Source organism: Corythoichthys intestinalis, chromosome 16 (genome assembly GCF_030265065.1).
Source record: "Corythoichthys intestinalis isolate RoL2023-P3 chromosome 16, ASM3026506v1, whole genome shotgun sequence".
Taxonomy (NCBI): domain Eukaryota; kingdom Metazoa; phylum Chordata; class Actinopteri; order Syngnathiformes; family Syngnathidae; genus Corythoichthys; species Corythoichthys intestinalis.
In genome coordinates this window covers 19097393-19117390 of record NC_080410.1, presented here as the reverse complement: position 1 = coordinate 19117390, position 19998 = coordinate 19097393, and the positions used below count along the sequence as shown (strand labels likewise).

The window sequence follows — 19998 nt, the reverse complement described above, 5'->3', positions numbered from 1 at the left end:
AACGGTGTCAAACTCATTTTTTTGTCTTGGGCCACATTGAAGTTATGGCTGTTACAATCGAATAATAGGCAACTAATCGATTTTAAAATTAATCGAAAACTATATTGATTGTCAAATCCATTTGAGACCAAAAATGGCCTTTTAGTAGCTAATAATGAGTTTTTATTTTTTTAACGAAAAGCCCATGTAGGGAACATGACAGTACGTTTTATTTTTTTGTTTTTAAATTTGTATTCATTTCCTTTTTAATTTAACAATCACAAAAAGGGAAATAATAAAATAAAGGGGAAGGAGAATATATATATTTTTAAACAAAAAGTTTAACTCTCATTGGCTGCCATTGATGTATACCACCAGTTACAACACTAAAACTAAGGAAAGTCAGCAATTTTACCGTCACATCAGCTTTTATATTCCATAAATGAATATTGGCTGCCATTTACGGTAATGGATGTCCAATCCATTTGGACTGGAAGGACTGAGAGAGATCGAATGATCCCTGCCATTTCCCAGTCTAAATGGATAGGACATGTATTGCCGTCAGTGGCACTAAAATATGATCATTCAATACTAGCCTAGTTGAAATTGATTTGACGTCTATCAGTGTTAATGGCAGTTAATGTGGTATCGCCTGCACCAATTTTTTTATCGACATTGTACCAAGACTGTATTTTTAAACCTGTTCTAATGGAAGCTCAGGCACACAGAAATAATCCAATGATCTTCTCTTGTAATCCTCTTTGTCCCTGTCTTTTCCTTCACTCACTGTATGCTGTCAAGTTTTTCTGAAGTCTCAACCAAACTTCAGTCTTAAGTGTTGCATTATCCACCAAAACTTGCAGATTCAATTGGAAGCGCACAGTGGCTTAATCTCCTGGTGGGTCTGCACAAGGCGTCCTTTTGACAAGCTGTCCCCGTGTAAATGGCTTTATTTCTTGTTAAAGATCATGATCATTACCCTCAATGCAGATTCTGATCTGCTGACTCGGGGAGGGCTGGAGAGTTCTGACTTGTCGGGCTGTGGAGGTGTGGGAAGAAAGAGGGGATGTAGGGAATGGTGGCCAGTAACAGCGGGCTTGTCTCAGGGCTGTCGTCCAGCTGGAGAGGGATAATCACGTCATCCTGGTCCCACACGTGAAAGGCGTTGTGGGCAAACGGGTGTGGTGGAGGGTGACTGCTCAGGCGCTCTGGATTGTTGCCCTGGTCCTTGTCCTCATTACCAAGTGGACCCAACATGCAATCTGAACATGAAGGATAGCAAATTCATATCAGTAAGCACTAGAAGATAGGTTGTCAGAATTTACTTGAAAATACACTGGACTATCGGATGGAAGTGGCAAAATTATTCATACGCTATGGTTGTTCTTTTGCCTCTCCCAGTCTAAATGGATTGGACATCTAGTGTTGTCAATGGCATTGGAAAAATGACCATTCACAGCAAGCCAATTGAGATCTTTGTTACCTACATGACCCACAGTATAATGTCCATGCATGTACGTGCACACCAAGTCTTTATTGGGGTTATTATTTTTTCTTCTATATATATATATATTTATACTCTTATTTTTTTTGTTATTTGTGCTGTCAGCCCCTAAATACCAAGTAATAACTTCACAAAGGAACAAACTCATAATTTTTTAATCATCTGCAATAAAAAAAAAACAAAAAAACAATTGAATCTATTCATAAAAACGATTTATTGCCAGGCCAATTTCATATCTACCGTACTAGTCCTTCTCAAAAAATTAGGATATTGTGATAAAGTTCATTGTTTTCTGTAATGTACTGATAAAGATTAGACTTTCATATATTTTAGATTCTTTACACACAACTGAAGTAGTTCAAGACTTTTATTGTTTTAATATTGATGATTTTGGCAAAAAGTCAAGAAAAACCAAAACTCACTATCTCAGAAAATTAGCACATTTCATCCGACCAATACAAAAAAGTGTTTTTAATACAAAAAAAGTCAACCTTCAATTATATAAGCTATGCACTCAATACTTGGTCGGGAATCCTTTTGCAGAAATGACTGCTTCAATGCGGCGTGGCATGGAGGCAATCAGCCTGTGGCACTGCTGAGGTGTTATGGAGGCCCAGGATGCTTCGATAGCGGCCTTAAGCTCATCCACAGTGTTGGGTCTGGTGTCTCTCAACTTCCTCTTCACAATATCCCACAGATTCTCTATGGGGTTCAGGTCGGGAGAGATGGCAGGCCAATTGAGCACAGTAATGCCAGGGCCAGTAAACCATTTACCAGTGGTTTTGGCACTGTGAGCAGGTGCCAGCTCGTGCTGAAAAATGAAATCTTAATAAAGCTTTTCAGCAGATGGAAGCATGAAGTGCTCCAAAATCTCCTGATAGCTAGCTGCATTGACCCTTTCCTTGGTAAAACACAGTAGACCAACACCATCAGCTGACATGGCACCCCAGACCATCACTGACTGTGGGTACTTGACACTGGACTTCAGGCATTTACTTCTCCCCAGTCTTCCTCCAAACTCTGGCACCTTGATTTCCGAATGACATGCTAAATTTGCTTTCATCTGAAAAAAGTACTTTGGACCACTGAGCAACAGTCCAGTGCTGCTTCTTGTAGCCCAGGTCAGACGCTTCTGCCGCTGTTTCGGGTTCAAAAGTGGCTTGACCTGGGGAATGCGGCACCTGTAACCCATTTCCAGCACACACCTGTGCACGGTGGCTCTGGATGTTTCTACTCCAGACTCGGTTCACTGTTTCTGCAGGTCTCCCAAGGTCTGGAATCGGCCCTTCTCCACAATCTTTCTCAGGGTGCTGTCACCTCTACTAGTTGTGCAGCGTTTCCTTCCACACTTTTTCCTTCCCACTGAGGTGCCTTGATACGGCACTCTGGGAACAGCCTATTCGCTCAGAAATATCTTTATGTGTCTTAGCCTCTTGCTTGAGGGTGTCGATGATGGCCTTCTGGACAGCAGTCAGGTCGGCAGTCTTGCCTATGATTGCGGTTTTGAGTAATGAACCAGGCTGGGAGTTTTCAAAAGCCTCAGGAATCTTTTGCAGGGGTTTTGAGTTAATTCGTTGATTCAGATGATTAGGTTAGTAGCTTCTTTAGAGTACCTTTTCATGATATGCTAATTTTTTGAGATATGGATTTTTGGGTTTTCTTGACTTTTTTGCCAAAATCATCAATAATAAAACAATAAAAGGCTTGAACTACTTCAGTTGTGTGTAATGAATCTAAAATAAATGAAATTCTAATGTTTATCAGTACATTACAGGAAAAAAATGAACTTTATCACAATATGCTAACTTTTTTTTAGAGGGACCAGTATAGTGAAAAGGTGTTCAGAATTTGCAGAAGAAACTAAACAATTTGAATATTTACTTTACCAGTTAACTCTTTACCACTGACGAAGATAGACATCCAATCATGTCGCGCATTTCATCGAGTTTTTCACTAGTAGACGTCCAATCCATTTGAAGTGGGAGGGTGGCAGCGAATGAACGATTGCAGCAGACCCTCCCACTTCAAATGGATTGGATGTCTATCGCTGTCAATGAAAGCCAATGAGTTAAACATTAAATTGTAACTGAATATAGACCAGTGCTTCCCGATCAGTGACTACTGACTAATATAGCATATCTCGAGCATTGTTAGTAGAACGACAATCAGTTTTCTGTAGTGAATAATAATTTGCAGACCAATTCAGTGAAATTGGATAATTTCCCGCAGGACACTTGATACTCTCGGACTGGCAATCACAGTTAGAGACTACTAAGACATTATTTAACAATGAATGATGAAATTTGATTTTCAGTTGTATGCTTTTACAAAAGGGACTTGATCACTCTTCGATATCTTTTTATAATTCATTATCATTCATTATAAATTCCAACCGTGCACATCTGTACAAAAGCTAAGTGATTCCCAAATGTAAAGCATATTCAACAGTGGCTTGAAGTTTTTCCTCTGGGTAAGATTGGAGAGGAAACATACCTGCGATATCAATGACCAGATCCTTGATGAGATGTCCAATAATGGCATATGCCACTCCGACCACTACCAGGGCTGCCATGAGCAGGTAGATCACCGCTTTGGGAAGGGGTATAAGTTCCTTCGCCACCGGCTTGTACTGCTTGTACAGAGGCTCTTCTAAAGATGTGGAATATGGATAGGCATGGGCTTCGTCCGTGGAGTTCCACGTTGAGAAATTATATCCATTCATGATTATGGAAAAAGGTTTTCGTCTTTATCCCCCTCACTCAAATGTGGATACGGGTGATCTTCCCTTCCAAATGAAGTACTGTAAAAGAAAAATCACTGTTCATGAGGCGAATCTGCAAGGACAAAAGGGATGTTACAATCTTTAATACATTTTAAGGGTTAAAGTACAACCTAACCATTTATAAGGTGAGTGACTGTTTTTTGTCATTTATAAAACTTTCCTTCATAAAGACCTGGTGTCCTCATAAGTAGACATCACATTGTGGGTCAAGGCAACAATATTAACATTTAGTGTGGACTAAATGACCCAAAATGTGATGTCCGGATACATATGTAGGTCTCAATTTTATATATATATATATATTTTTTTTTTAAAAAATGAATAATTGTTATTTTTTTAATAAATACCTACAATTATAAATATGTTCTAAAAAGAAAATAGAAATACGCTTTTTATGGCCACCAATAACAATAATAAAACTTGTACAAAATAAATGTTTTCTGTTTATTAATAAACATTGTAAAAATACGAATATTTACTATTAACTCAAAAACTGCCTTTGACAACGCTAATGTCCAATTCATTTAAATCAGACATATCCAAAGTCCGGCCCGGGGGCCAAATGCGGCCCGTGGTCAAATTTCATCCAGCCCCCAGCCTCTGTCATAAAATCAGTGACGTCTGGCCCGCACACACTTAATAAATTGGTCAGCTGTACTGCTACCAGCATATGAAGTAGCATACACACTAAATGCTGCTGCTCATTTACCAACTAAAAGGCAGCAGCAGTCTAAGCAACATTACCCCATGTGACCCCTTACTTCCAATTTTCTAAAATGGCGAATATCAACAAAAGTTGACTGCGACGACCGACGCTTCAAGGATAGGTGGAAATTGGACTATTTCTTCACTAAAATAGTCGACAACTGTGTCTGCCTCATTTGCAAAGAGACAGTCGCTGTTTTTAAAGAGTTCAATGTGAGGCGATATTACCAAACAAAAAACGCTGACATGTACGACAAGATTACAGAAATGATAAGCAGCGAGAAATTGAAGCAACTTGAAGCTGGTTTAATTTCACAGCAGCAGTATTTTGCATGAGCCCGAGAGTAAAAGAGAACACCACAAAGGCTAGTTGCGAGATTGTTGAAATTATTAATTAAAAAAAAAAAATACAGCAAGTGTGACACAAAAAATGGCTTGCTAAAATTTCCTTAAATACATTGTTCTACGTAAAGGACGTCAGCCAAGGTCAGCCCCCCACATTTTTTCCAAACGAAATCTGGCCCCCTTTGCAAAAAGTTTGGACACCCCTGATTTACATTATTACTGTAACGCATTTCCTGCAATTGACAACAAAAGACATCAAATTCATTTAACCTGGGAGGAATGGCTGTGAATGCTCATGTTTCAGAGCTATTGACTGCACTAGACGTCCAATATATTTTGACTTAGTCAAAATAAATTGGACATCTAGTACTGTCCATGGAAGCCAATGAGTACAATGAGTGCCTTAGAGTAAAATCTCACCTTTTTGTCGGGGCTGTAGGTCCATTCATGTCCAGTGAGGAGCTGCTCAGCCAGCAGAGGCACTGAGCGATCAGCTGTCTGGTCATACCGTCAACACGCCTCCACTCACACAAGGCTTATGCTGCCCTTAATTCCCTCAAGTTAGCCAGAAGCTGCTGGCTTGGGAACCATTCAAAATCTGTCTCATGTACGTACGTAAACAGCTACTGAACATAATTCAGCTTTATTTATTCCGGTATAGCCGGACTACAGATACGGGCTATTTATTCGCAATATTCAGTACAGTATTAGTGCAGTATTTTGCACTCTACATCAGTATTTCATGTTACATGGATTTTGAAAATGTATAGATTGAGGAAAGCTATATGAAGCATTGTCATATATATTTTGTGGCTATTAAAAAGTCTACACACCCCTGTTATCATGCTAACCTTGTGTTATATGGGTCATTCTACTGAATTCGTGCAAACTGCTGTCTCCCTAAATCAACAGGAAGTGACCCAATATCAACAGAAAGTGATTCCCAAATGCCCCAACATCAACGCGAAGTGTTTTAGGTGTTACCGACCATCAGAGCGATCACATCGCAATTTCCCCAGAATTTGCATTATCTTGTCAGAGGATATCTTTCCATTTCAAATATACACTGGTATGAAAACGTATCTGAACCTTTTGGAATTTGTCACATTTCTGCATAAAATCACCAAATGTGATTTGATCTTTGTCAAAATCACACAGATGAAAATACAGTGTCTGCTTTAACTAAAACCACCCAAACATTTATAGGTTTTCATATTTTAATGAGAATAGTATGCAAAAAATGATAGATGGGGGGGGGGGGGGGGGATAATAAAGTGAACCATCGCATTTAATATTTTGTGGGCCCCTCCATTTAGCAGCAATAGGCTAAACCCTTTAACCAGAAGTTTCCTGTGTTTGCAGATCAGTCTGGCACATCGATCAGGACTAATTTTGGCCCATTCTTCTCTACAAAACTGCTGTAGTTCATTCAGATTCCTGGGATGTCTGCCAAATGTCATGCCACAACATCTCAATGGGGTTCAAGTCTGGAGTTTGATTTGGCCACTCCAAACGTGTATTTTGTTCTTCTGAAACCTTTCTGAAGTTGATTTACTTCTGTGTTTTGGATCATTGTCTTGCTGCAGCATCCATCCTCTTTTTAGCTTCAACTGTCTAACAGACGGCCTCAGGATTTCTTGCAAAAGATCCTGATAATCTTTTGAATTCATTCTTTTATTAATGATTGCAAGTTGTCCAGTTGCATTTGCAGTAAAACAGCCCCAAATCATGATGCTCCCTCAACCATGCTTCACGGCGGGGATGAGGTGTTGATGTTGGTGAGTTGTTCCATTTTTCCTCCACACATGACGTTGTGTGTTACTCCCAAAAAATTCAACTTTGGTTTCATCAGTCCACAAAATATTTTGCCAAAACTTCTGTGGAGTGTCCAAGTGCCTTTTTGCGAACATTAAAAAAGCAACAATGTTTTTTTAAGACAGCAGTAGCTTCCTCTGTGGAGTCCTCCCATGAACACCATTCTTGGCCATTGTTCTACATATAGTTAATGTGTGCACAGAGATATTGGACTGTGCCAGTGATTTCTGTAAGTCTTTAGCAGATGCTCTAGTGTTCTTTTTTACCTCTGAGTATTCTGCGCTGAACTCTTGGCATCAACTTTGGTGGACGGCCAATCCTTGGGAGAGAAGCAACAGTTCCAAACTTTCTCCATTTGTAGACAACTTCTCTGACTGTCGATTGATGAACATCCAGACTTTTAGAGATGGTTTTGAATCCTTTCCCAGCTTTATACAAATCAACAATCCTTGATCGCAGGTCTTCAGTTTTTTTGACTGAGCCATGATGCACATCAGACAATGCTTCTCATCAAGACAATTCTTACCCGGTGTGTGTTTTATAGTGGGAACGTCAACTTTAAACCACTCATCAGTGATTGGGCACACACCGGACTTAAATGTTTGGTAAAAATTGGTTTAAATTTCTCTGTCTCCTTGAGCAGAGGGTTCACTTACTTATTTTCCCCCTTCTGTCATTTTTTGCATGCTATCTTCATAAAAATATGGCAACCAATGTTTGGGTGGTTTTAGTTAAAGCGGACACTGTATTTTCATCTGTGTGATTTTGACAAAGATAAGATCACATTTGATGATTATATGCAGAAATGTGAGAAATTACAAAAGGTTGATACTTTTTCATACCACTGTAGTTCGCCTTTAAGATAGCCAATTGTGAGTCCCTTTGAGCTCATGATGGTGACAGCCTCAATTTCAAGTGGCCTCTAATCTGATGATTAATTCTGTCATCTTAAATATTTGAATGTGGGCTGTCACATCAGAAAGGATGAAGGAAAATTAGTGAGGCGGCAGTGGATGAAGCTCTTATTTTCCACACACTTCACTTGTTTTCATGAACTATAGTCAGGCTACCATCAAGTCTTGGCCATTGAAAGGTGGAAAAGCGCTATATAAGTATAACACCATTTACCATCTTTCTATAGAGAAAAAAATAGTAATTTTGTTATGTAAGAGCTATGAAACTTGGCATTTGCCGTACTTGAATTCACTCTACTTCAAAGGGTCAGACACGCAATATTATTATCTTTATCTGCCAGCACACCAAGGCGACCCTTACTTCCTCACGCATTCAGAGATGAGCTGCTAATCACTATAAATGTCTGTTTACATGTTAAACTCCTTGGTCGCCATTTACTGCAATGGACTCAATCCATTTGAACTGGGAGGGTTGGCAGCGAATGAACACAGATTGCCAGAGATAATTTAAGGTTTGGATTCTTCCAAATGATCCTAATATAACACACACATCACAACAAAACATTTGGCAAGTCTGAACTATTAAATACTTTTTATTGCAAACAATGCAGTCATAATCATCTGAAGAATAGCGGTAAAGTGCTGAAGCATCGTATTGAGTCATGACTAAGAAAAACCATTCCAATATAACTGCACTTCAAAATTTGTAATTTGAACTGAATTTTCTTTCATCAGTAACCAACACCAAATTTAACCTTGACAGTAGAAGTGTCAACTGGTAATTCATTAGTTTTGTTGAAACAAAGTATCAAAAGCTGTCACTCAAATTACAAAAATATATCTTTTTTTTTTGTTTAATGTCCAAACAGACTAAAGTCATATTACAGAACAGACGTTTTAATCATTTGTGACAGCAGACTCCAGTCGGTTCTAAGCAGCCATAGAATTTGGGTTCATTTGTCCACAGTGAAGGATTGTAGTCCAGTGATTGCTCTACCCAAGATCAATGCGTGGATGTCGTGTGTACCTGAGGGTGAGAAGGTAGAGAACAACAGGACATTAACAGTAGGGCAAAAAAGTATTTGGAAGACATTGATTTTGCTCTTTAATTCATTGGCTAATATTAGCAGCGGCAGGTGTCCAATCCATTTAAAGTGGGAGGGATGGCAGAGAATTAATGAAAAACGGTAAATCAAATATTTGGTGAAACAAAATCAGATTTTATTTTCAGGCCATATTGTATATGCCAAGCCTATTTTGTTCCATATTTAACAGTTGGTACAGTGTAAATTTCTGTGAATGCTGTGGTTTTAATAGAGGGTTTTTGATCATGTGTGTAAATTAGGGATATCTTGATCGCATATTTTTGCACCCGAGTCAGATTCCACCTGATTTTGAGAATCTGCCAATACAGAGTCCCGATCTGATCCCAGAAAAAAGTTTAAAACATGTTACAGTACTTCTGCGTTTTCCAGGAGTGTTGCGGAGTATAAAACGCATATATTTTAGTTTCTTTTGGCAATGTAATTGTATTTCTGGATTATTTTGTTACTTTTTAAGCCCTTAATATTTTTTGTGTGTGTGTGTGTGTTAAATTAAAAACCTGTGCAAAATGGTCTGATCAGCCTGCTTTCGTGATTGGATCGGGGACATCCCTAGAGTAAATCATAAATGAGAGCAGACTGAATTTGCCAAAGCGTATTCTGACAAAATGCAACTATGCTAGATGCTCTATTTGTGAGCTATCTAAAGCTATGAGGGCTTGAACTATGTTTGCGTTTGGCAGAACAAAACAAATGCCCTAAATGATTGTGAAATTACAAACATGCATCTGTAGACAAATTTCGTAACTCTTAGCACCTTCATAAGTGTTGACGGCCTCTAAGTTCATGACATGGCGGATGATGTGGTACTCGTCTGCAATGCCGTTTCCTCCCAGCATGTCTCTGGCCTGTCTCGCAATGTCCAGGGCTTTACCGCAACTGTTCCTCTTCAGCATGGAGATCATTTCTGGAGCCGCTCTAGTTATGGACAAGCTTGGATTAGACATTCTAGAAAGCATTATTATCATTATTAACTGCCATTGACGGGAGCAGACGTCCAAATCAAAACCCCAACGACTCTTCTTACTTTTTCTCATCGATGAGTCTTCCCAGCTGCAGACAGGACTGCAGTCCAAGGGTGATCTCTGTCAGCATGTCAGCCATTTTTTTCTGCATTAGCTGGTTCCGTGCAAGTGGTACTCCAAACTGGATCCTGATTTAGGGATAGAAAACGATACAGTGTTGCATCTTTAACTCAAAACTGTGTCGAAGCAAAAGAAACGTGATTAAAGATCATGTCGACATTGCTTAGCTGACCTGTCAAGTGTGTACTGACGAGCTGTGTGGAAACAGAACTCTGCAGCTCCCAGTGTACCCCAAGCGATGCCATAACGAGCATTGTTCAAGCAGCCAAATGGACCCTGGAAGCATTGATGCCAATTTCAGTTATTTTGACCAATAAATTTTATTTCTGGTTCTTATCTTTGTGAGAATAGGAACTCCACTCACCTTTAGGCCAGACACATAGGGAAGCAGATTCTCCTCGGGAACCTCCACCTCATCCATGAGGATCATGCCAGTGGCGGATGCTCTCAGTGAAAACTTGCCCTCAATCTTAGGAGTGGACAGGCCTTTCATGCCTCGCTCTAAGATAAAGCCGCGAATCTTCCCGTCATCACATTTTGCCCACACCACTGCGATGTCCGCCACGGGGGAGTTGGTGATCCTGTCAAGTGGAGCAACAAAAAGACCAGAGTAATTCTGTTTACATCCATTCAATTTTAAAAGAGGACAATTAAAATATCTCTTGTATTGGCTCTTCTTGGATACACAAGCTAGCAGGTAAAAGGGTGCCGAATAGGTTTTATAAACGGCAGATATCAATTCCATTGCGTCAATCCATAATTTTTTTTGTTAACCTAAAAGGCATGTTTTTGAAATGTAGGAGGAAATAACTAATATATTTCAGAATCATTTATACAGTATACCAATCCAGTATTATAATTAAGTCTGACTTTGAGCTGATGTAACTCAAGGAAATTCATGAATAAAGACTGCCACCGTGTGGTTACTTAGTACATTACATCTTTCAACAATGAATTCAAATTATTTTTTAATCATCGACAATTTAAAAAAATATAACATTGAATTATTGGGCAAGCCTAGTCTCCAGTTTGACCACCACACTTAAAGCAAAAAGTCACCATGTCTTGGAGCCAGTAAGGGAGTAGGTGCGGCTGGACGGGTTGTACTTTGCTCTCGTCTCCATGCTGCTTGGGTCACTGCCGTGATTTGGCTCTGTCAGGCCAAAACAACCTAGGATCTCTCCACGAGCTAAATATGGAAACAACATGTTTTTGCGATGTTTATTCACTGTTCAGCAGTTTCTGACAACTTGTTCTTACCCAGCTTGGGCAGGTACTTCTGCTTCTGCTCCTCAGTGCCATAGGCATTAATGGGATGCATGACCAGCGACGACTGCACACTCATGACTGAACGGTAGCCGCTGTCCACACTCTCTACTTCTCTAGCGATCAAACCATAGGCCACGTAGCTTGTCCCAGCACAGCCATAACCTTTAAATCCAACCAAAGGATAGAAATGTTGATATATGATGTATAAATATAGCCATATAAGGCAGTTCATGTCACGTGACATTTTAAGTTTTTAATATTAACACCCGTTAAATAATGATTAATTGAGGAAGTTTGTAGGTGTGCAATGTTCACATACACAGGTGGGGATTATAAAGTAGACACTGACCTTTAATGGTTGGACCCAGGACGCCCATCTCCCCCATCTCAGACACGATTTCTCTGTGGAACACTTTAAGAAAATGACACAAATTGTGTTTTGAATTGCAAAAAATATGTATTTTATCAGATATTGACATGTTGATGTATGACAATGGTATATTTGATGGATTAAAAATCACTACCAAACTCAATAAAATAGAACTTATTAAAAGTCTGTGTTTCTTTCACTCAATCAGGTCTACCTGTGGAGTAAAATGCTTCCTTAAATAATTTACGACACTGTCTCAGTAAGATGTAGCGCAGGTCTATTACCTTCATTTCTGTTTGCTAAAATGATGCGAGGCATCAGTTTATCTTGGCAGTAGGTTCTGAAAGAGTCTCTGATCAGGACCTCCTCCTCGGTCAGGAGGCCTTCCAAGTCCAGAGCATCACGCCAGTTGAACTCGACTTTAGCTGTCGGCATTTGAATTGGGAACAAACTATATTCAACCTTCAGTTATGAAAGATTTCTATTTCTATCCTATTTCCCAAAAACATTTCTCTACTTACGGGCTTTTGACTTCTCAGCTTTCTCTGCATCTGAATAAAATCCAAAACAAAAATGGGAAGAATAAGATGGCTGCGAAAGAAAGTTATGCATCTCAGATAATGCACATGAGAGGTCTACAGACATATTTATTTGGCAAGTGGTGCACCAGCTATATTTATAAAGGTACCCAGTAGGCATGTGCCGGAATGATATTCTGACCGTATGATAACCTTAAGCCAAAATGTCACGGTTTCACGGTATTGCAATTACAGCTCTTAAATGTGTTCCTTTAGATATCTGGGTTTTAAAAAAAAAACAAAAAAACAACAACACTTTTTTCCATTAAACAGGATTTTAATTTTTCAAAACATTAGCAAACTGGAACATATGTATAATGTTAAATGAAAATAAATTACATAAAAATAACTAATATTCTGAATAAGATAAATGCAGTCCTTTAGATGAGCCTAAACCCACAGCCACAGCTCAACATTATTACCATCAAAACAAAAATAATTATTTTCCATAAAAAGCACGTGTGTATGACTCGTATCATGTTTACATTATACTCACACTCTCTTTCTCAACACAGACAGTTTCCAGAGAGGAAAAAAACACCAACAGAGAGGAAAAAAATGCCACGTTTTACAGTTTTACCACCGCTAGACACACTAAACACGCTGGAGTTAACTCTCGTAGCTGGTGGGAAACTTTCATGACAGTGTTTAACAACCTTTAATTTTGTATAAATGCAAAATCACATTAGAGGTATTGACTCCACGGCAGCCACCCTCCGCAAACATGTTTTACATGTCGGTTGGTCCTCCTCCTCTAAGCCGCGGCTGTCTGTATGTAACTCGTCTGTTGTATTCCCATACCCATTCTGATACCAGCGATTTTGTTTTCTTCGATGGGGGAAAAAGTTCAGGAGTTTCACCTCCTCCAGCCATCGTGAAGCACAGCTGACTCACTGACACTGAGCAACAACCGGTGGGGGAGGGCTGAGCCTTGCAGCTGCAAGGGAGGGATTTCTTCCTGCATTTTTGGGACATAAAAAAATAGCTAATACCTTAGGGACAGTATGACGGAAAATTTTTGCGGTATTGAAACCTTGACGTTTTCATACCGCGGTATACCTTAAAATCGGCACATGTCTAATTCCCAGTTAGGTTAATCGCTACTATTCCAACCAAGCTCATTGCCAGTCATGCATTTACTGCAGTGTACTTTTCCGCATGAAAAGTTCTCCACGAGAGATGAGTGATACAGTAAATATTTATAATAAATAATATTACTTTCTCTACTCTGCTGTAGGTAAAGGTACAGGGATACATTTAACAACATTATCATGTAAGGGGCCTGTTATGAACCTGCTTAATGTTGAACTAGCCTCACTTGAGGTAATGTATTCAATCACTTTATTGATATGTGTTGTATTCACGCGTGAGTGAAACATGAAACCAAATGATCACCATATGGATGACTTACCCCATTTAACAGATGCTGCAGTTCCCTGAGCTCGGGCGAAGGACAGAATTGCAAATCTCTGAGGTTGAGCCAAGACGCGACACACTGTCCTCAGCGCCATGGGAGATTCAATGTATTATATTCCCTCACCTAGAGAAATAAAAATACGGTAAGGGAAGGTGGCGAGGTGCCGTAACCTTGAAGTGTGTTTACACACAGCTGTTTTTTCAGGCTAACGTATTTAAACTAAATACATTTAGACGTCCAATCCATTTTGAGTGGGAGGGACGTCAACCGCCATAAATAGCAGTAAAAGATGTCAATAGCAGGCAATGAGTTAAAACAAACATACAACAACAAGCAAGCTAACGAACTACCGTAAGCTAACAACAAGAACGCCAATTCGACTCGAAAGATCGGGTTTCTCAGTGAACCATTTGTGATTGCACGCTTGGGTGGTCAATAGTTAAGGCGAACATGCGTTATCATCCACAACAGCTTAATTTACCTGTCTTCAGACGATAACCGTTTGTCCTAGATTCACTTCGCTCTTGGTTTGACAGCGTAGCCGATTACGTCACCACGAACATGACGTCACATTATGTCGTCGTGGCTCGAATTATGTACAGTATATTAAGTTTTTCACTATCAAAATGAACTCGTTTTTGTGTTTCTTTTAAAAATAATTCTCCGTCGTGTATGAACGGCAGGCTAAAATAAATGTTAAATTCCTTATGTGAGCGTTTGCTAACGACTGCAGTAGTTAACTGTGGTTGGCCCATAAACGGGGCGTGTAAGGAAAGGATGGTCAGTGACTAGGTAGGAAAAAACCACATACTTGCACCAGTACACTGAAAAAGTCAACAATGTATTTTTTTAATGTGAGGCTAAGAAGTTTTTTGTTTTGCATTCTAACGAGATTATTGTATCGACTAATAGCCTTGAATATAACTCACTTGATGTTTAGAATTTTGTATTTTAGCTGCATCTTGCAAAATAATCATCAAATGTTCTATCGTGACCGAGCAATCCACACGACACCTTTTATGGGGGTATCATCTTTACTTCAATCATGCCTTGCCAAGTGATTCTTAACTACAACAATTTTTTTCTCTGGGTCAAGGAAAATGCACAATCTCTTGTCTGAAGTATATTAATAGACGTCTAGCGCCGTCAATGGCACCGAAAGATGAGCATTCACAGCCCGTCCTACCAGTTTAAATTAATTGGAAGCAGGGCTGTCAAAAGACTTGCAGGGGGCCGGGGACAAGAGACCATTACAGGGCCCCCCCATCCCCACCCCTGCCACCGGCTTGTCACGACAACATACGCAGTACTTTTAAAGCTTTGCAAGCAATGACAGTGTAAATTTTCAAATGATTTCATTTGAGATGGCCAGTTAAATTTAACAGACTGTAATGTGATTTGACACAGTATAAAGAAACAATTTCCATCTATTGTCCCATGTAGGCTACAATACAATACAACTGAGAGTGCTATGCCTGCCTGCTAAGCAACAAAACAGTACAACTAAACATCCTGTGCCTGCCCCCTCCACATCCCTGGGGTTATCAAGCCCTCAAATAGTGATGCGCCTAGATTTTTTGACAGCAAAGTCATTTGTAACATCAGTGAAATCCAGTTTTTGAGCAAGCTAACGTTCAATGGAGAGCATGGCTAGCTTGTTAACAGGTTCGTTTGTGCTGTTTCGTTGATGGATTCGTATTAGCATTTGCTATACTACACAGTGGGTTGTAAACTTAAGATAAATCCAGCCGCCAGACCAGAGTCTGTTCAGCCTCGCGCACCTGCTCCCCAGAGACTAACATATATCCCTGATCTCCTATCACCTTCTCTCTCCTCGACTCAATGCGAGCAGCATGTCTTGTCATACCGCAGCTCAATAGGCTACTAGTGGCCGGTGACAGACTCCAATCGGGCTTTGGTCATGGTGATTGCGAATATAAACCATTCAGTGTTTGCGGCTTTTGTTCACGTACAGACATCACCGTCCACAGCGAACTTTAGCCCTAATTCTCTGGCTTCTTGTCCCACTTTTAAAAACTTCATAATTTTTTTCTCCTTCACCTCTATGATCTTCATCTCTTTTTCTTTTCTTTTCTGTGCACCCGATTTATGACGACTCACCATGTTAAGGGTTTATAACAATGACAGATTTTAATTTTTCCGCTTCAGGGCACGTACGTAGTGTAGCCTTGAGTGCGCCAGAGCGGGGTCAAACCATTCTCTGCTAAGACAGAAGGGGTTGGGGGGGGTGGGTGTTGTGCAAAAAAAGTAAAAAATATATATTTGTGTTTACAATTAATTCAACCTGAAAAGAAAAGTGCAGACGGGAGAAGCCGAAGCTTATTGAGACCCGCCACCAGTATACCATGAGACGCAGAAAATATCGTGACATCCAGATTGCGTAGTACAAGGTTCTTCTTTTTTTTTAAATTTTTTTATTTAACCATCCCCCTTGATTGTTCATTTTCCCAATAGTCCATGTCGATCGTGTCCATGTGCTCGTTATGTTGATTAGATCCAGTAGATTAGTTCATAACTCAGTGGTTAGTTTATTCAGTTGATTTGGATTGTTTTTAAGTATGTATTGAGTAGAACATAATATTTAATCAGACAATGATTTAAATAAAAAAGAAATATGTGAATGTAAAGTAAAATAAATTAAGGGTCATTCAGAGGCCCCTATGATCCTGAGGCCCGGGACAACGTACCCGGTTGCCACCACCACGCCGCGTCGACGGGCATGACTGCAGTAGCTAACTGTGGTTGGCCCATAAACAGGGGCGTGTGAGGAAAGGATGGTCAGTCACTTGCTAGGAAAAAAAAAAAACATACCGGATACATACAAAAACAAGTACTTGCATCAGCATACCTGTCAAGTTGTACGGTTTCGGCGTAATTTGTTCAAGTGAGCACTGATTTTTAAATGTGTATGCCGTACGTTCAAAATCTGTACGTTTTTCATGTATTACGTTTTTTTTTCTCCGTTCGAATTTTGTCACCGTTTCTGCAACGAGACAATGCACCGAAAAGGTGTGCATAACTACGCGTTACTATGTTGGTTGAATGACGCAAGAAAAGTCAGAGACACGGAGAGAGAAGAACGGGAGTGGGAAGAAAGGAAAAGTGTTGTGACGCTGTAGCAAACGCGATGCTAGGCTCCAATATTTGCTGACTGTAGCCGACAGCCTACAATCTACTTGATGCTACACTAGATATCCTATGCAATTAGTTAGTAACCAGCCGCCATCTTAAAGCAGTAGACTTCTCAGAAAGGCTCTGTTGTAACCTTCCTAGCGGACCTAAGTAACTTCATCTAAACTACTTCTAAATCGGCAAAATTTTTACTGTAGTCTATCTTTAAATGAACCAGTTCTAAAACTTTCACATATCGAAAGTAGACAGAAGGGAACTAATGCAAAAACAGGAGCAATTTTAACAACTTTAACGTTTAATTCACAACATTAAATGACTTCCAAACATAGCAGAGGTTACAATGTTTTTGTTTGTTTGTTTTTTAAATAAAAAAAAAAAACATGAAAGGTAACATCAGTTACTTTGCCAATTAACTAATTACTCTTACATTCAGGTAACTGCGTTGCTAACTCAATTACTTTTTGGGAAAAGTAATTTGTAACTGTAATGAATTACTTTTTAAAGGTAAGATTACCAACACTGGTCATAAAGATGCAGTCTGCAGAATGAAAAGCTATGCTGTGACGAAAGCAAGAATTTTATTCTGCCAATTTGCTGCCAAACACAATATGCCTGCAACTATTGCAGATCACTTCTCAGAATTAGCAAAAGAAATGTTCCCTGACTCAAAGATTGCATCGGTAAGTTCATTTTATCAAGTGACCTTTTTAATTTATAATTGGACACACTAACAAACTACCTTCAAGTCAAACTGAATTGCGAGCAAAAGTGCCATGAAGTGCAGCCATCAAAATACATGAAAGAAATTAGCAAAAGTGCTACATACAATTATAACAAAAGTCACTGTTAAATTTTAGTAATCATGATGTAGCTGAAGATATTGTTCTTTGATTGCACCAGGTTATATGTGACAATATTACCAATAAATTCATATTTTAAAAATTGAGTTTTATTTTTGTTTCGTATTGCACGCTGTATAAGACATTGTAAGATTAGTCACCAATTTGTAAGGGCATACATCACTATTTGTAAGATTGGCAACAGCCTCGGGTTGACAGGTATGTACCAGTACACTGAAAAAGTCAACAATGTATTTTTTTTTTAAATGGAAGGCTAAATAGTTTTTGTTTTGGATTCTAACGAGATTATCGTATTGACTAATAGCCTTGAATATAACTCACTTGATGTTTAGAATTTTGTATTTTAGCTGAGCTGAAGCCTATCTTGCAAAATAATCATCAAATGTTATATGGTGACCGAGCAATCCACACGACACCTTTTATGGGGTTATAATCTTTACTTAATACCTTGCCAAGTCACTCTTAACTACATTTTTTTTCTCTGGGTCAAGGAAAACGCACAATCTCAAGTCTTAAGTATAGAATAGACGTCTAGCGCCGTGGCACCGAAAGATGAGCATTCACAGCCCATCCTACCATAAATCAAGTCTATCTTTGTCAATGGCAGACAATAAATTAAGCGTGGTTATCTCACTGTTGCTTAAATAGGACATAGGTGCAGTGATTCAAGAGTGTTGCATTTACTCACGGAATTGTAGGCCTTTGTCTACATTACAAATGAAAAGATATTATTAATAATTCATGTTGTTTGGGAATTTATTGACCAATAAAATGTAAGCCATGTCACTACTATGAGGGTGGGGTTATTTTCGGTTTCAGATTACTGTTAATTTGCAGAAGGTTAAGACAAAAATAGATCTGTTTCTGGGTGTGCTCAAAATTTTTATGACGTGCACGGTGTATGGTTTTATAAGAAAGTGTCTTCTGAATGAAAATTAAAACAAAAACCAGGAGTAACACAGTAGCTCTAACCATGTATGCTTCCGCCACTTAACGGTATTGTTATGAAGAAGCAAAACACCATTGCGTCCCGCTTTGTCGTTGCTTATTCGTCGAACGTCACGTCAATCATATATGCACCGTGCTGTGATTGGTCAGTTTCTTCATGGAAGAATACCCCCTCAGAAGATAGTACGGCAGTCAAGATTTTGGAGCGGACTTTTACCCGGTGGACAAATGGACAGAAGTCCTTGACGATTTTTACTCCGGAGACTGGAAATACACCCAAGTTGTCGCCTATGAGACATTTTGTGTGACAAGAAACTGTCGGATACCATGGAACTAGAAGAGAAACCTAAATACGGTAACTTCAATATTTTTTGCGCTGCCGATGAACCCCATTTGATAGTGACCACAAAGCGACTTTACGTGTCAGCTATTCGAAACATTGCCGCATGTAATTGCCTTATTCTTTTCAACAAAACACATAAATCCACATCTTTAGTGGGATTTAAAGCCATGTGTTTGATCTTTACTTGCGCGAGCTCGCTGGCAACAGCAGACCACTTTCACTCGTGCCCACCCTGCTTTGTCTATGTGAAAATTAAAACTAAAACATAGGCTTGAAACCTAGCTAACGATTTTAACACTAAGTACATAAAGTTCACAATAAGATGTCGGAATGTACAGTTTGAAAATATGCTGGTGTTGTACCTCCCTTTGTTGTTGGGCACGGCATCCTAATTCAATATATATCCTTTGCTTGTCCAGTTGCTGCCACATTCCTCGCATTGGCAGGCAACTTAGCTGACGTCCAATTTTGTACAGGGTGGAGCTGATTGAATTACCTTTCCCATGGGGAGGAGGCCTATTTTTCTAGCCTGTCCTCTGTCCATGTGTTAAAATTTATAGTAGTGTAACGCCATTGTGTTGTTCTTGTGTTATAAGGCTGTATAACCTGGTGTAATTATACCTGCCATTTCCAGAAATACATCAATATACACTACTGTGTTATCACAGATAGCCGACAGATGCAACAGTAGGAGATTCATGGCGAGATTATCTACTCCATCTCTTTTCTTCTTCTTCATGTATTAAATGTATACATATTGTACAGATCATGTACGCACACAATGAGTCAATGGAAAGGCTATGTGTGTGGATAATACAAGTGTTCTGA

The 19998-nt window shown here is 39.3% G+C and overlaps 2 protein-coding genes across 2 annotated transcripts in view; one reads left to right on the top strand and one right to left on the bottom strand.

Moving 5' to 3' along the window:
- Positions 1-8621: 8621 nt before the first annotated feature.
- gcdhb (glutaryl-CoA dehydrogenase b) lies at positions 8622-14563 on the bottom strand. The gene is made up of 12 exons (XM_057860601.1): positions 14348-14563; positions 13861-13989; positions 12393-12422; positions 12156-12296; positions 11851-11913; positions 11493-11663; positions 11292-11421; positions 10597-10813; positions 10405-10508; positions 10175-10300; positions 9905-10065; positions 8622-9071 (listed from the first exon to the last, which is right to left on the bottom strand). The coding sequence occupies exons 2-12, from the start codon at positions 13958-13960 to the stop codon at positions 8998-9000; spliced, it is 1317 nt and encodes a 438-aa protein (XP_057716584.1). The 5' UTR covers positions 13961-13989; positions 14348-14563; the 3' UTR covers positions 8622-8997.
- A 4451-nt stretch (positions 14564-19014) lies between these two features.
- The window catches only part of LOC130904311 (choline transporter-like protein 2), a 37638-nt gene continuing 36654 nt past the window's right edge, over positions 19015-19998 (top strand). Inside the window, exon 1 of the mRNA XM_057816994.1 lies at positions 19015-19182. Within this exon, the coding sequence (XP_057672977.1) occupies positions 19155-19182 (28 nt within the window). The 5' untranslated portion in view covers positions 19015-19154. The remainder of the gene's footprint in view (positions 19183-19998) is intronic.

Coding starts and splice junctions, on each gene's coding strand:
- gcdhb (XM_057860601.1), bottom strand. CDS start 13,960: ATGGCGCTGAGGACAGTGTGTCGCGTCTTGGCTCAACCTCAGAGATTT. Junction 11,664..11,850: donor CCTGGGTCCAACCATTAAAG/GTCAGTGTCTAC, acceptor TTGGATTTAAAG/GTTATGGCTGTGCTGGGACA. Junction 10,301..10,404: donor CGTCAGTACACACTTGACAG/GTCAGCTAAGCA, acceptor TCCCTAAATCAG/GATCCAGTTTGGAGTACCAC.